We start from the raw sequence: 15,664 nt of genomic DNA, 5'->3' as shown, positions 1-15,664 counted from the left end.
GCAGAGAATGACCGAAGGTGTATTTGCCACTTCAACATTTTTTTTTAAGTTGGAGTTTCAACCACCCTCATTGGGAAAGACATCCTTAAGAGCCCCCAAACTGGGAATTAACCACTTACAACATCTAATCTCTTGTTTATGTGTGCCTGATGATAGTCCTGAAAGCTGACTGCCATTCAGGAACACATTTTTTCCCTATCCACCAGCTGTTTTATGCTGACTCTTTCTTTGCTTGTTATAACAGCCTGTCTTGAAGGGCAAGGACTTTGTTAAAGTGCTTCTTTGCTATAAAACAATAAGGTTATATCTTAGGAAAAAAAATCTTTCCTGTGAGGGTGGTGAGACACTGGAACAGGTTGCCCAAGGAAGTTGTGGCTGCTCCTTCCCTGGAAGTGTTCAAGGCCAGGTTGTAAGGGGCCTTGAGCAACCTGGTCTGGTGGGAGGTGTCCCTGCCCATGCAGGGCCCATTGGAGTTAGATTATCTTTAAGGTCCCTTCCAAGCCTAACCATTCCTCTCTATAACTGCTAGACACACAGAACAGCAATTGAATGGTTGATAATGAAGTAAAATGTGCCATTGCTAAGGCAGTGACAAAGATGTTCAATTGGGGTTCTGCCTGTAATGCAGATTGTGATACTTTAAGTGATACTTTGTGATACTTTAATCAGTACTTTAAGTATCACAATTAGTATAAGAATCACATGCATCCATTGTAAAGCTTAATACAACCTGGAGGTGTTTCACAAGAGGAGCAGAAAATCTTATTGTAGGATTCAGACGGTGCTGGACACAAATATTAAAAAAAGGACTTCACCTTTTTAAAAATACATTGATTTTAAATGTAATCTATTAGTAGCAATAACAAAGGAACTCCTTTTCTCCTGGGACATAGCCCAGGAGATAGCCTTGTAGGGTGCACCAGTTTAGAGGTGGATCCTCTGGACTTCTTTTGGCTCTTCACTCTCCCCATCTCATGGATTTTTAGGTATCCTGTATTTTGCTGGTAGGATGACTTTCTTGACACACAGAAGTTGCTTCTGTGCACAAGCAAATTAGAATAGCTTCATGATTTCAAGATAATGAAACTGCTTCACTGGGAGATGCAGATTTATTGTTCCCTACTCTTTGTATTCTATACATTTAGCACTTCTCTCTTTAAAGACTTTTACAGTAATTTGATTAAAGACGTCCTGCAAAGGCTTGCATGTGTGACACATCTAGTACTTTGACTGTAATCTGTTTCTCTCTCCAGGGGTATGTTAAAGGTCTGTACAGGACCAAATTGGCTAGAATTGACACATCTCTATGTTATAGGTATGCATGCACCACTCTAGATGATGCCACTCTTTGCCTTCCCTTGGGCAGGGGTGGCATCCGTGCTTGTATGGATGCACAGAGCATGTCTGAATAACATATTTGTAGGTGGCAGTCTTTGGTTGTCAGGTAAGCTAGAGTTTCCTACAGGTGGTTGAAGCCTATGTCTGAAGTCTTATTTCCTGTAATTATATACATAATATTAAGCTTGTGCTGAATTTTTTTACAAGATAAGCAAGGCATGGAAATAAATGCAAGCAAAAGGACAGGAGGGCAGGAGGACAGGGAAGCAGGATCACATGGAGAAGGTAAAATTATACTGGAAGAAATACTGGCTGGAGAGATGGATACTTGGCAAATTTGACTTTATTCCACACAATCTCCTTCTTGAGCTTTCTCTGACACTGCCTTACATGTTGAATAAATCTGACTTTCTAAGTTGGATTTTATTTTTGCATACCCAGATATTCTGCTTGAAGTAATTTCTGTTGTATTGGTTTGCTTTTAACTGAAAAATTCCTATTGTCTTTTAATACCCCAGAATGGTTTTGGCATTTCATTCTCTACAGCCTTGATACTTTATCTTCTCTGTTTCTTTTTTGGTTTTGTTTTCAAAACATATGTGGTCACTCTGAAAGCTATCTATTGTTTCATATAAAGCTACCATTTAGGCTAGATTTATCTTTGCAATTTGATCATTTCTGCTAATATCCCTTTAGCTGGTTTTTGGTCTTTTTCTTATTCCCCCAGGGACTCTTGTAGTATTTTTAATTTTTTTCCTTCATAAGGAAATAGAAAATAAGCTTTCTGTTAAGTGCTGCTTTCAGATAAGCATTGGGTGGTCCCAGTGAACTGTTTAAATGCTTTATAACCTCATCCTTCACTGATGTGTATCCTGTAGTAGCAGCACTGCAACTGGGAAGGACAATTCCTTTTATCAGGGAAAGAAAAAATGCCACGTTTTTGCTGTTGCCAAGATTACTTATGTAAGGAGATATAAAAAGAGTTTCCCAAAGAGACAGGAAGCCACATTTTGCTGAACTTCACAGAGCCCCACCCTATACATCAGGGATGCTGAAGAATTAAAGTAATACATAGTTGAGAAGAGTACCAGTGAAAATTTTAGGCCTGTCAAAAATAAAAGTGGTTTTAGAGCTGGTTATCTTGCTTTTATCTTCCCATGCTATTTCACCTGTTACATAGATGTGCTTCTTTTTAACTAGGACTTGATCTTAATATTCTATTTACTGCTGTCAGCAGAAAACCTGAGACTACTGTTCATTTCCAAAGTTTAAATAGACTCAATACTTGACTGGAAAATCTGCATCAGAATGACAGTTCTCAAAGTAGAGTGTTGGTCATCTGGAAGGGAACAGAATCAAGAAAAATCTGTTAAAATGTTTCATTTTCTGCTTTCAAAGTAGTGTGAGAAAGAGCAAAAAACTCAGTACAAGTTTGACATGAACTAGATGTTTCATTTTTTCAGTTTGGAAGAGGGGAACATGTCCTATATGTGCTCCCAAAATGTAACAGCCGAAGTTGTGAAAGCTCAGTAAATCCATATGGTCCATCTGCACTGACCTAGTTTTTGCAGTGACTTGCTGCACAGGGTTTTTTCACAACATGAGCCATTGGACCAACCTCCCATAGGAACTCACAGCTCTACTCTGCATTTTCCAGACAAAATGACCCAAGAAGATGGTGTCTTGGAAGATGATTATTGAATACTATTTGTGTGTGGTCTGGAGAGGGTAACTGCATCTTTCTAGCAGAATAGTACATAGGGCCTGATGAAGTTAACTGAATTAGGTTACTTGTGGAAGAATTACTTCTTCTACTTTCTGGAAATTAACATTACATAATTTTATTATGAACTCTCCACCAACATTAAGAAGAGTTTAAGTTATATTAATGGGAAAGTAAATTAAAGAATTTGCAATGTTATTAAAATCTCAGTAAAATACAATTAGGCAAGGTTAAAAATAGTGTATTATGCTCTAGACATTTTTAGATTAATGTAGTAAATATACCCCTTTATTCTAAAGCATTAGTTAGGGATTGTGAATATAGCAGGCACAGTGCTGATGGGAATAACGGTTAAGAAACTTGCTGTCACCTACACTATACCTGTCATCATGAATGACACAAGATTTCTACCTGTGAAAGAAAGAATGGAAATCTTTGTAAAATGTTACTGACATTCATGTTACATTCTACCCAGATATAACTCATAATGCAAATTACAGAACCAGGAAAGCATCCTTCTGAATTGATTCCAAGTGTTAAGCTGTCTAAAATATCTGTATGTGACATGACTATAAATCTGTCAGAGGAGCTGGGGCAGAAATTAAATTTTCTGTTGTAAGGGAAGAGGCTCTTTGTCCAGCTGGCTTCAGAGCAGATTTTAGCTAGCTTATAACTTAGGATCCCTTGGGCAATTATAGGAAATCCCTGCCTATAGAAAAGGTCACAGCTCTTGGTGAAGCCAAGACCTTAATTTCTGAAGCAGTGATATATCTAAAAGGGTAAGATTTCTGTAAATAAACCTACCAGCAAACACTGATTAAAATAAATGTATGGTTCTCATTTTGGAAATTTACTGAAGACAGACAGACAGGAAGAAAATTAGCAGTCTGACTCAAGGTCTTCTTGTTTGCATGACCAAAATCAGATGACATTCATATATCAACAAGATGATGACCATGACTTCCCATCTTGCAGAGGACTTGAGGTGGAAATTGTAATTGATGGGCATCCTTTCCAAAGCTACTGTCACTGTTGTGTTTCAGGATGCTGAGATATATGCAATTACCCCAGTGTTTTCTTACGTTTTAAATATATATTTGCTTCTGCATAGAAAATCTACCTGACAGTTTCAGTCTAAATCTAAGAGGAGGGAGGAATGGCAATATATGAAGTAGAATCACTTTGCAGAAGGAATGCAAAAGCAGTTTAGCAAGGCTGAAGCTGTAGAAAGGGTTTTCCATAATGCTACTAGAGAGGGCAATACAAATACTAAGTAGGGAATACAGATTAGAGAACAAATGCTAATCATAAGGCCCAGATACTCCTTGATATAGCAGCTATGAATGTATCTCCCTGTGTATGAATATGTTTTGCTAAATAATTTCTGATGAGTAAGAACTGACACTATTTTATAATTTAGTCCTGTTTATAAAGGTAAAATTTTAGTAAAAGGAGGAATCCAGTTAATTAATCCAGTTAATTTGGACTGAGGAACTTAGAGACCTGAATGTAGACTGAGGTCACATCTTCAAATGAGGGAATCAAATTTTTATCCTGCATAGCATGAGAAAACCAGGAAATTTTGGACACTGTAGGACTGCAAGGATGAACAACATTCTCGAAAAGGATATTAGAAATTACAGCCTCCATAGGATGGATTTGTTAACCAAAATAAGCTATATGTTGAAGGTCAAGAAGCAGGTGGAGAGAGGCTTGACAAAAACAAAGCTATAGTTGCAAATGTCCTAGATTCTGGATGGCAACTTCCTCTCAGTTTTCAGAAAAAAAGACAGTGTTTAATTTGTGGAGCTGAAAGCAAAGCAGAAGGTAGAAATGGGGTTTTTAACATCTGAAGTGGAAATTATGTGCAAAACCCAACCTAGCTGTAAGTAGGCATGTAAATGAAGCTCCTTAGAATCCTGATCTCCCTACATTTCCTTTATAGCCCATGGAAAGACCCATACCCTACCAATCACAGAATCAGACAGGTTGGAAGGGACCTCTGAGATCATCAAGTCCAACCCCTGATCCACTACCACTGTGGTTACCAGACCATGGCACTCAGTGCCACATTCAGTCTCTTCTTAAAAACCTCCAGGGATGGAAAATTCACCACCTCCCTGGGCAGCCCATTCCAATGCCTGATCACCCTCTCTGTAAACAATTTTTTCTTAATATCTAAACCTCCCCTGGCAGAACTTAAGTCCATGCCCTCTTGTCTTACTGGTAGCTACTTGGGAGAAGTACAGCTGGGGCTGTTCAGTCTGGAGAAGAGAAGGCTCAGCTCCCTCAGCCCTTCCTCACAGGACTTGTGCTGGATGCCTTCACTGCCTCCTTGCTCTTCTCTGGACCTGCTCCAGGACCTCAATCTCCTTCTTGATCTGAGGGGCCCAGAACTGGACACAGTACTCGAGCTGTGGCCTCACCAGTGCTGAGTACAGGGGCAGAATCCCTTCCCTGGACCTGCTGGCCATGCTGTTCCTGATCCAGGCCAGGATGCCATTGGCCTTCTTGGCCACCTGGGCACACTGCTGGCTTGTGTTCAGCTTCCTGTCAATCCAAACTCCCAGGTCCTTTCTGTCTGGCTGTTCTCAGCCACTCTGTGCCCAGCCTGGAGCTCCCCATGCGGTTGTTGTGGCTGAAGTGCAGGACCCAGCACTTGGCCATGTTGAACCTTATCCCATTGGAATTGCCAAACTCTCCAGTCTGTAATGACTCAGTCCATCTAACACAAGTCTTCAACTGAACATGATTAGGTTCTGCAGGTGAGCATTTCAGTTAAACATGTGAAGCTGGGCTGGAACGATGATGCTCCACATGTGCTCCCATGCATTCCAAATGGGACCGGACATTCCATCCTAGGGTTCAGGAAAAAATGGCTGAGAATCTGGAGATCTGGTAATGGCCATTTGAAATGAACCCATCGAGCACTGGTGGTGACACATGATAGAATAAACAGCTGTCACTATTGGTAGAGAAAAGAAAGGAGAAATGGGAAGTCATTGATGCCACCATCAGTTTGTTATTCTGATGGCAGCAGTCTTTAGAAACTATTTTGAAGATGTAGTGAAAGATGCAGTGCTTACAGAATGAATTGACTCAGGTTTGCTGATATTAGGGTTGCATCAGACAAACCTGATAAGTGTATTTGATGATTTTTTTTTCCAGACAAAAGTAATGTAGTAGTTCTCATTTGTCTTCAGGAAAGCACTGGCTGTGGCTCTGCTTCAGAGATTATATAAATAAAGGAGATCAGGATTATTGCAAGAACTGTAAACTAGTTAATGAGTTGGACAGAAAGGAAATGGCATTAAGCTGTAAGTATTAAGCTGTAGGGAGGCTACTCAACAAAGATTAGATTTGTGACTGAGCTCTTTTTAATCTTTTTATTTATTTATTTTTTAATGCACTCAACAAAGGAAAAAAATATTATATTAAGTCTGCCAAAGGCACAAAACTGGAAGGCAATGTTAGCATGAAGGAGGATGCTGTGAGCTGAAAGGTATTAAGTGACCTCAAATGGCTGGTATAAAACAGATTTCAGTAGCCAAAGTGTAGGCCTGAGTTTAGGGACTTAGAATAACCTCTGTTGTAAGTAAGGATCTCCTTGGTTAAAAATGGAAAAAAAGATGGAGGAAAGCTTGTATGACCACTGCTTGATCTGTGTGAAGACAGAACATATGATCCTGGGATGAATTAATCAAGATATTCCTATGTAGAGATAGAAAATGTTGATATCTTTGTACAGTGCCCTTGTGAATCATCCAAATTACTGTACACATTCTGGCCAGACAGAAAGCTTAATTTGAACTGGGATGTTTGGAGGAGAGCATATGTTAAGAAATAGGCTTAAACCTGGATTTTCTTTAGTCCTGGAGAATAAAAGGTGACTGGATCTATGGTGGACCTCTATAAATCAATGTGGGAATCTGGAAAGGTAAAAGAACTATTTAGAATCTTAAATTAATTTACAATTAAGAGATGCATAGGATCAAAATAGTCCATGGACTTAAAAATGGACTTTCTGACCATCTGAGCAGTGAATTTCTAGGAAGAAGGTGAATTAGCTTCTTATTAATTGACCCTTGACCCATTTATGTGTCTATAAATAAATAAAAAAAAATCCCTTCTGATCCCATGCTCTTCTGAAAAATTCATCAAGACACCTATTTCTTTCTGAAATTCAGGAACTATGGGACTTGATTATTTCATATAATATGTAATTACAGATATAAAATTAGTTATAACCCTGCTATTTTTTTTTTGTTAGAAGGTATAGATAATTTCTCATAAACATCTAGATTTTAAAGACTTGTGACTGTTCCTCTTTGCTTGATGCAGCTGCTTTACTTCTTTAAATTTCATCCATTCTGCTGATCTTGGGAGCTAAATCATTATTAGAGGAACTTGTTTTTAGTTGTTCAGCCTTTTACAGGAGGAAGTAGAGGAAGACTCCAAGATTGTTTTCTTGATCATACTTTGTTTTCATAAATGCAGGTCATGTACAGTTTGTAAAATATGTTCTCAAAGGTACAAAGAGCTATTGTGTCCATGTGAAAATTAAGCAAGTGGAATACCATATTAGACCAATGTCAGTAGTAAAAGAGCAATAGAATGTAAATCTTTAAAGAAGTATCCTAGCTTCAAAAATAATATCATGGTATCAAACAGAAAAGAGACTTTCTATTCTGGCTAGGATTAGGAATAACTTGGTTTCATTTGTTTTCTTAGCTAAGTATTAATTACAATTTGAATGCTCTTTGTTTTGATTCTTAGATGCGGTCTGTTGGACGTATATTTAAATTTATTGACATGCCAACAGAAGAGATGAAAAATGTTAAGCCACAGAAGAATAACCAGTTTTCAGATGCCCTTGTAATCGAAAACAGACATGCAAAGGAGAACTGGCCATCTGGGGGTCAAATGACTGTGGAGGATCTCACAGCCAAATACAGTGATGGAGGAGCTGCTGTGTTAGAAAACATATCTTTTTCAATAAGTTCAGGGCAAAGGGTAAGGCACTTTTTTTGGTGTGTTTGTGCTGACTTCTCTTAAGCTAAATTGCAGAAGTGTCATTATAAACCTATTGACTGACTAAGGAGTAGGTTGAGTTCAGCAGGGGTTTGTAAATGGAAATGTGGAATTGTTGTAAAATAATAATCTAAAGCACCTGAATAACATAAAAATCTGTAGGATAATTGGCTACACAAAAAAAAAAAACAACCAAAAAAACCCACAAAAATGGAAAATCTGTCTTAGTTATCCTAGAAATTCTGAGACTATTTACAACTTAGTGAAGCATGGTGAGAATGTTTCCTGGCTGTGAGGAACTTAATATACCAGTAAAAAAAATGTATGCAGTAGTTCCCTAAGTTGTATTCCTGTGCCTGAAGTCATCTGCCTTCTCCGCCTGGGGAGAGGGAAGGCTGCTGGTGAGCACAGGTGCTGGGGGCAGCCTGACCCAGGTGGAGCAGGGCACAAAAGAATACCAACCACTGTGCCAAGGGAAAGGCACTGCTGGCTCCCACAGCCAGAGGGTGGAGGTGCTGTCTTGCCTGTTGAATGAAGGCTCTTTGCCACCCTGAATTATTGTATAGCAAACCATACACAGATCAGTTCTTCAGAAGTTTGACAGACCTCTAATTCATCTCTGTGCCTGTTTGAGGCTGCTTTCAAGAAAGATGTTTAGTTTCTGGACAGCAATTAGGCATAGGCTTAACACTTTGCTTTAACTTCATGCTAAAAGACTGTCCTTGGTGGGATGGGAAGAAAGGCTTGCATGATCTCCTGAGCTGAAGCTGTATGAACAGAGAGGAGTTTTTAACTCCTGTAATATGATCAATGACAGATCCCTGGCCATGCCACAAGGCAGCTCTTCACTCCTAATTTGGATAACACATCTCTCTGCCAGGTTTGATAGATCTGTCTTGGTTTACATGAACTGAATGTTTCATCTACGGTTTGAGGGCACCAAATTTTTGAAATCATGGATCTCACTTTGTGTAGCACCATCCTGAAACCACTTTGAATTTGGAAGAGGGGCACCTGTGATTCCTGGAGTGTGGAGGTGTGGGTGCCACTGTAGTCTGGTGGCACGGTGTGTGCTGTGACCACTGCCTCAGACCCAGATGAAACACTACAAATTCATGGTCTGATTGGCCCCTATTTTGAACTACATGGAAATGCAGTAGTTCAGTAGTGTGATACAAGTCCATTCCCTAGTTATTTATTTTCTACTGGATGGGATTTTGCTGAAGAGAGCTTCATACCAAAAGAAAGGGGAAAGGCACAAAGAGTTGTCCCTGTTATCTTGTACTAATCAGTACAAGATAATATATAAGCAAATTCCTGTTCTTCAGCTAGGGGTAGGCTAACAGATTTTTTTCTTAGTTAATTATAACAAAACAGTCTGGCCTGCTGTTTCATTCAGCCCTTGCTGCAGACTTTTGTCACTCCCAAATGAACAACATTTACTATCCCATTAAGATCCACATGGATTGTTCTGTATGGCTGAGATCTCAAAGTATGTATGCCCTAATCTGTGGTTAACATATGAACAGTTACTAAGTGTTTGCCTGTATGATTTGCATTGCAGGTGGGCCTTTTAGGGAGAACTGGTTCAGGAAAAAGTACCTTACTTTTTGCATTTTTGCGACTGCTGAATACAGAAGGGGATATCCAGATTGATGGAGTCTCTTGGAGCACAGTCAGTGTGCAGCAATGGAGAAAGGCATTTGGAGTGATTCCTCAGGTAATGAGATTATTGTGCCTTCGTGTGCCTTTATTCTTGTTGGTTCTATATCCATATGTGCATAGTTACTTTTAAGATGGAGGAGAGTTGTTTTATGCTGAGAAACAGAAAAAAAGCAAAGATTTCATGAAAAGGGGAGTGTTTGTGATAGAGGGATGGATGCAAGGATTCACAGCAAACTACTTTTCAGGGTTTCTATGCTACTCACACAAGATGTCTTCTAGAAATGGCACAGTGTGTACAGTACACTCTGCACACTCAGACAGAAGTAGCCTGCTTATCCCTGCACATCTGAAATAGTTTGCATGTTGATTCAAAATAAGATAGCGCCACCTGAATTTAAAAAATACAATCAGTGGTGTTCTCAGGCACTGTTTTCTAAGTCCCACATATCTTATCATTGTAATATGTGTAACATTTGCCTGATTTCCTTGACAGACCACTAGCAGAATTACTGCTTTTCTCATATTTCACTGGACTGCTACCTGATCCCCCACTGAAACATCACTTTTTTAGCCATTGGTTCTCAATATTTCATTCATGGTGCATGTACAAGGGAGCACTTCATGTTGTTTATGTTTGGAGCAGTCACAGAATCACAGAATCATTGAAGATGAAAAGGACCTCTGAGATCATCAAGTCCAGCCTGTCACCTAACACCACCACACACAACAACATACCATGGCACTAAGTGCCGCATCCAGTCTCTCCTTAAGCACCTCCAGGGATGATGACTCCACCACTTCCCTCGCCAGTCTATTCCATTGTCCGATCACTCTCTCCATGAGGAAGTGTTTCCTAATATCCAACCTAAACCTCCCCTGGAGCAGTTTCAGGCCATGCCCTCTGTATTGTTGCGAGTTGCCTGGGAGAAGAGCCCAACCCCCACCTGACTGCAGCCTCTCTTCAGGTAGTTGTAGACAGTCATAAGGTCCCTCCTGAGTCTCCTCCGGGCTAAACAACCCCAACTTCCTCAGATGCTCCTCTTAAGACTTTCCCCATAGTCCCTCCACCAGTGTCATTGCCATCCTCTGGACCCACTCCAGCACCTCAGTGTCCTTCTTGAAGTATTGGACACATTACTTGAGGTGAGGCCTCACCAATGCTGAGTCCAGGGGGAGAATTACATGCCTGGACCTGCTGGCCACACTATTCCTGATACAAGCCAAGATGCCATTGTCCTTCTGGGCCACCTGGGCACACTGCTGGCTCATGTTCAATCAGTTGTCACACAGTACTCCCAGGTCCCTCTCTGCCATGCTGCTCTCCAGCCACTCCTTCCCTGCTCCATAGCGCTGCTTGGGGTTATTGTGGCCAAAGTAAAGGAAAAAGGAAATGCCTCTTCACATGGGTTTAGGTACCATAGCACTCTCTAAGAACTGGAACAAGAAAAATAATCTAAGGACCTAGAGCTTCTGAGTCCTTTGCCAGGGTCCTCCCCATTGGGCCAGTGTCCTATATTAGTTATGACTAGATTATCTGTAAAAAAAAATTAACATTATTCGCTGCAAACAGTAACACTAAATAGTGATCGCTCACTGTAAAGGTAGGAATGAAAACTTAGAGAACAAACTGTATAATTTTAATGCCATGTTTTATATTTTTGTTGTTGAAAGCTGTCAGTTCTTTCCAACAACAGTAATAAAAGAGTAACACATATTGGCCTTCTCTTCTTTGAAAACTCCTGTTTGGAGGACAGGTGTGTTATACAGCTGTCCTCCAAAGTATGGCTGTGTAGGATGAAGGAAGCTTTTACCAGTATAAGCTATGTCTCCATTGGAAAATTTTCCTATATAGTCAGGTGTAACTTTCTGTATTGAAAGATACTTCCTCATCTCTCCCATAGTCATCCTTTTGCTCTCAGCTCTTTGTTCCTTTGGGATGCAGTTGCCCAGCAGGATTTCCAGCTTTCCATCTCCATCTGTTCTTGGGAATGTATAGACTGAGGATCAAACAGAATGCTTTGTAACAAGTAGCCTCGTCGTCCCAGTGAAAAATATGATTAATAATTCTCATAGCTGAGTACTGACTGTAGAGTCACTGGTAGTAAAGAAAATATGATTCTGTAGCCATCAGCAGAAGGCAAGAGGCATTTATTACATAAGCAGTGTAACTTGCCCTTCTGCTAGTGAGGAACTAATATTGTTAGTTCAATATTAAAATTACATATTTAGCTCAGTTTGGAAGTCCTGATACATGGATCGATGAAAAAAAAAATACCTGCCCTCCGTTCTCTGGAAGGTCATGAGAACTGCCAGCCTGTTTGCCTGCTTCACCTCACAGCTCCTGTCCCAAAGCCTTGCCAAAGAACTGCACATTATGCCTCAGAAGTTCCCACATTCAGAATGAAACAAAGTTTTCACCAGCGGTTTCCCAGCAGGAAAGAAAAATTGCATATGCCACCCTGCCTTTCCTGGCAGAACAAAGGGAGCCTTTTGTTCTTTGCCGTCCACCTATGGCTTCAGAATGGAAAAAAAAAAAAAAAAAAAAAAAAAAAAGTTGCCTCTCCTGGGAGTCTGACAAGCAGCACGTGAAGATTCGCCCTCTCCTGGAGCGGCTTCACTAGGAAAAGGAGAGTGGAGCTCTACCTGAGGCATGCTTTTTCATGAAAACTTTCCAATACTCTAATTGCCTTCCTTATCTGTAAATTTCCCAATTTAGAAGAAAAGAAGGGCTTTTTCTCTGTGATCCTCAGTGTTTTCCTAAGCAGGCATCACCGAGGAAATCACCGAGGAAAACACCGTGTGATTCTGACACCCCGCCGGCTGCTCCACGCCGGTGATGCTGGAACTGCTTGTGCTGTGTTCAGGGACCGTGCTGAGCTGGAGCAAAGGCAAAACCCGGTTTCTTTCAGTATCTTAGATCCGGCTGTCAGCTCATTGCAGTGGCGTGAAGGGGTAAAACATATAAAACATGTTTCCTGGAGCACTCACAAGGAAGTTCTTTCCTGTAGCTCCTCACACGCTGGTGCTGCTTCAGTCTGACCACAGCTGCTCCTCCAGGATGTTTGTTATTCTCATGCAAAGCAATTACTCCAGCGGTAGCAGGCTGCTTGAAATATAATTGCAGTCATCATCCCTTCCTTCTGGGCAGCCCTTTCTGATGCTGCTTCTGCAAGTTTCCCCACCACATTTCCAAAGTGAGGACATGCATCTGGTTTCAACATACTGAAGCTCTTTCAACTACAGGTTCTCATGCAGGTTACATCAAAAAGTATCTAATGGAGTCAAATAGAGAAAATTATTCAGAAACTTGGCTTTGAATGCAGAACAGGAGCCCTGCAGCCGATTTGCCATTAAAATAAATGTGGAGAAATCTGAGACCCATAAAATGCTGCTAGGTTTAAGGAACAGGATTTCTGATGTCCTCTTGACCATTATTCCACAGCATCCTGGCAGATCTCACTCCATTTTCTACATATAAATACTCCATATAGAATTAAAATCAAGCTTATAATGGAGAATGGGATTCCTACAGTTTGTGGGACTCCCAGTTGACACAAATTAAAAAAAATCAAATAATTTATGCATCTTTATTTTACTTAAGGAGTGGAATTTTGCAACTTTTATCACTGTAGTTCCAGTTTTTTCAGTAGCCATCTCACTTTGTTCTATCTCTCTGCCTGTCTGTCTCATACCCTTCCAGGACTGTTCACTTTCAGAGGTTGCAGAGGTGGCTGTTTTGCAGTGTGCCCTGGCACTGGTGCAGCCTGCTGGCTGCACTGCTCCCCAGAGGTGCTTCCATGAGTCAGCTGCTGGGTCAGCCTCCCCATACTGGGGCACACACATCTGCTGCACCAGACCCATGCAAAGACCACCCGGGGCCATTAAATGGCAACCCCAAGTTCTCATCTTGGGCAGTATGGGGGTTGCTTTCTGCATCATGGCCTCGGTGTTGCCAGGAGTGCAGCACTTGTGTCTGCCACTAAGCTCTATGGGAGGCAGAGATTGTGACACCCTCAGGGGAAATGTTAAAGAGCTGGTCCCAGAAACTTGCAGAAGGTTTTCAATGCTCCTATGCTCTTACTCTTCTCTGGAAATATTGTCAGCGTAGAGTCCTTAAAGGACACTTATGAAAACTAAACCTCTTAACTCTTCACCTAATACTAAAGCATTCACATAGCAATTTGGTTTTCTTTCATTTTGATACTGTTGCCATAATATATAGGAAGCGGAGGAGGCTACATAAAGTTCATCTTGCTGTTACTCATAACTTTGTGCTTATGCTGGTTCCGGTGAACCTTGCACTTGCTGTCCATCCCTGGGGCGTATGGGAACAAGGGTCCCTGGGTCTGGCTGAGGAGCTGCACAGGGGTTACCCTGCTTTGCAACAGCAGCTACTTACAGCTAGGGTACTCTCACTCTGTAGCAGCTTCTTGTCAATTGTTCTTTACCCTTTACTCTTCTGTGTTTGCTTAGGTACTCCAGGGTCTTTGTTGTCCACCTAACACTTAAATCACTTAGGAAGCTTGTTGTCACAAGCTAGGTGTATTCCACACCATAACCATATGCTCAGAGACTTGAGCTGAGGGGGATTAATGCCCTTGAGAGGAGATTGATTTACAATGTTTGGGGTGGTCAGAGCATAAACATGACTATATTTATATTCCCAAGTGTTTTGTTTGTGGGTGAGTGTCAGGTCTGAGAAACTTTGTTGTATGATCACACGCATGGTCATCGTGGGTGAATTCAAACAAGTGACTGATAAGGATATTGCTGCTGGTATCCTCAGACATCCATTCCCTCTTCCCACATGCTCCTAATTTCTGCTTTCTCCATATTTATAAGCAACACTAAGGTTCATGGGCTCCACTTTTGGCTTTGTTTCACTTTAGACTTCTAGTTTTTAAGAATTTTGTTGGGTTTTTTCAGTTTCATTTTAAGTGGCCTCTAAACTGCCCATGTGACTAGCATGCTATTTACTCAAGTAAACCCATTCCCAGTTTCTAGTGATCTGGGAGGAAGGAGGTGTTGAAATGGAGAGATAAGTACCAGAATTCAGGACAATGAAATATTTACCTTGTGGGAAAAAAAAATTCTCTTGGGAATGGCTTGCTTTTAGTGCCCTGCTTCTTGAAAGTTATTAGGAATAACAGCAGTTTCTGAAGAAAGTAGTACCCTTTATTTCTCTGCTTGCTGCACTTCAGCAGGAATGTTATTCAGCCCTATCACCTTTAAAACTGGTTTGTTCAGTTAACTATTCTTTACCACTGAAAAATGAAAATACCTGTTCCATTAGCTATATGTGTGGTGCTCAGAGTGGGAACAAACCCACATCTTACACTCCTTCTGCAGTGTTATTATTTCCACCGCACCCACTGGGTAGGAATCTAATTCTGCTGCAAAGACTTTGCCACACTCACACCTCCTGATCAGTGCAGGGCATGGGAAAAGGACTGGGCTGAACTTTACTGAAACACTCACTGCTATTAACAACTGTGGTTATAAAGGAAGGTGTCTACCCTTTCCCTGAGCCTCTACCAGAAGTATTTTAATCTCTGTGTGTGGTGCAGCCTCCACTGCAGCTTGCTCAGGGTGTTTCTGGTGGGGAAGGGATCATCACACTTAAATCTACCCCACTGACTGCAGGGCACCACGTGCAGCTGCTTTTCTCCTCTGGTCTCTGGAATCAGGTAATTTCTTCTCTCTTGCACCAAATAATTTATTGGCAATGGTTTACATCTCTTACTAAAGAAAATTAATTAAAGTAGTTTATTCTCGTATGTCATGTTTAAACTTTCAATTAATCATAATTAAATGATTAATGTTAATGTGGGTATAAATCACTGTAAAATCTGATGAAAGAATGCCAAGTTCCCAGATTAAGTTAGATACAAATTGTGGTAGACTGAC

The 15,664-nt window shown here is 40.8% G+C and overlaps 1 protein-coding gene across 1 annotated transcript in view; it reads left to right on the top strand.

Annotated features, from left to right (window-relative positions):
* Positions 1-15,664, top strand: part of CFTR (CF transmembrane conductance regulator) — an 83,129-nt gene that overhangs the window by 60,509 nt on the left and 6,956 nt on the right. Inside the window, exons 22-23 of the mRNA XM_030460575.1 lie at positions 7,838-8,074; positions 9,657-9,812. Of these exons, the coding sequence (XP_030316435.1) occupies positions 7,838-8,074; positions 9,657-9,812 (393 nt within the window). The remainder of the gene's footprint in view (positions 1-7,837; positions 8,075-9,656; positions 9,813-15,664) is intronic.

This window comes from Calypte anna, chromosome 1, assembly GCF_003957555.1.
Source record: "Calypte anna isolate BGI_N300 chromosome 1, bCalAnn1_v1.p, whole genome shotgun sequence".
Lineage (NCBI taxonomy): Eukaryota > Metazoa > Chordata > Aves > Apodiformes > Trochilidae > Calypte > Calypte anna.
The sequence above is the reverse complement of the archived record's forward strand: the minus strand, read 5'-3'. Positions and strand labels throughout refer to the sequence as shown.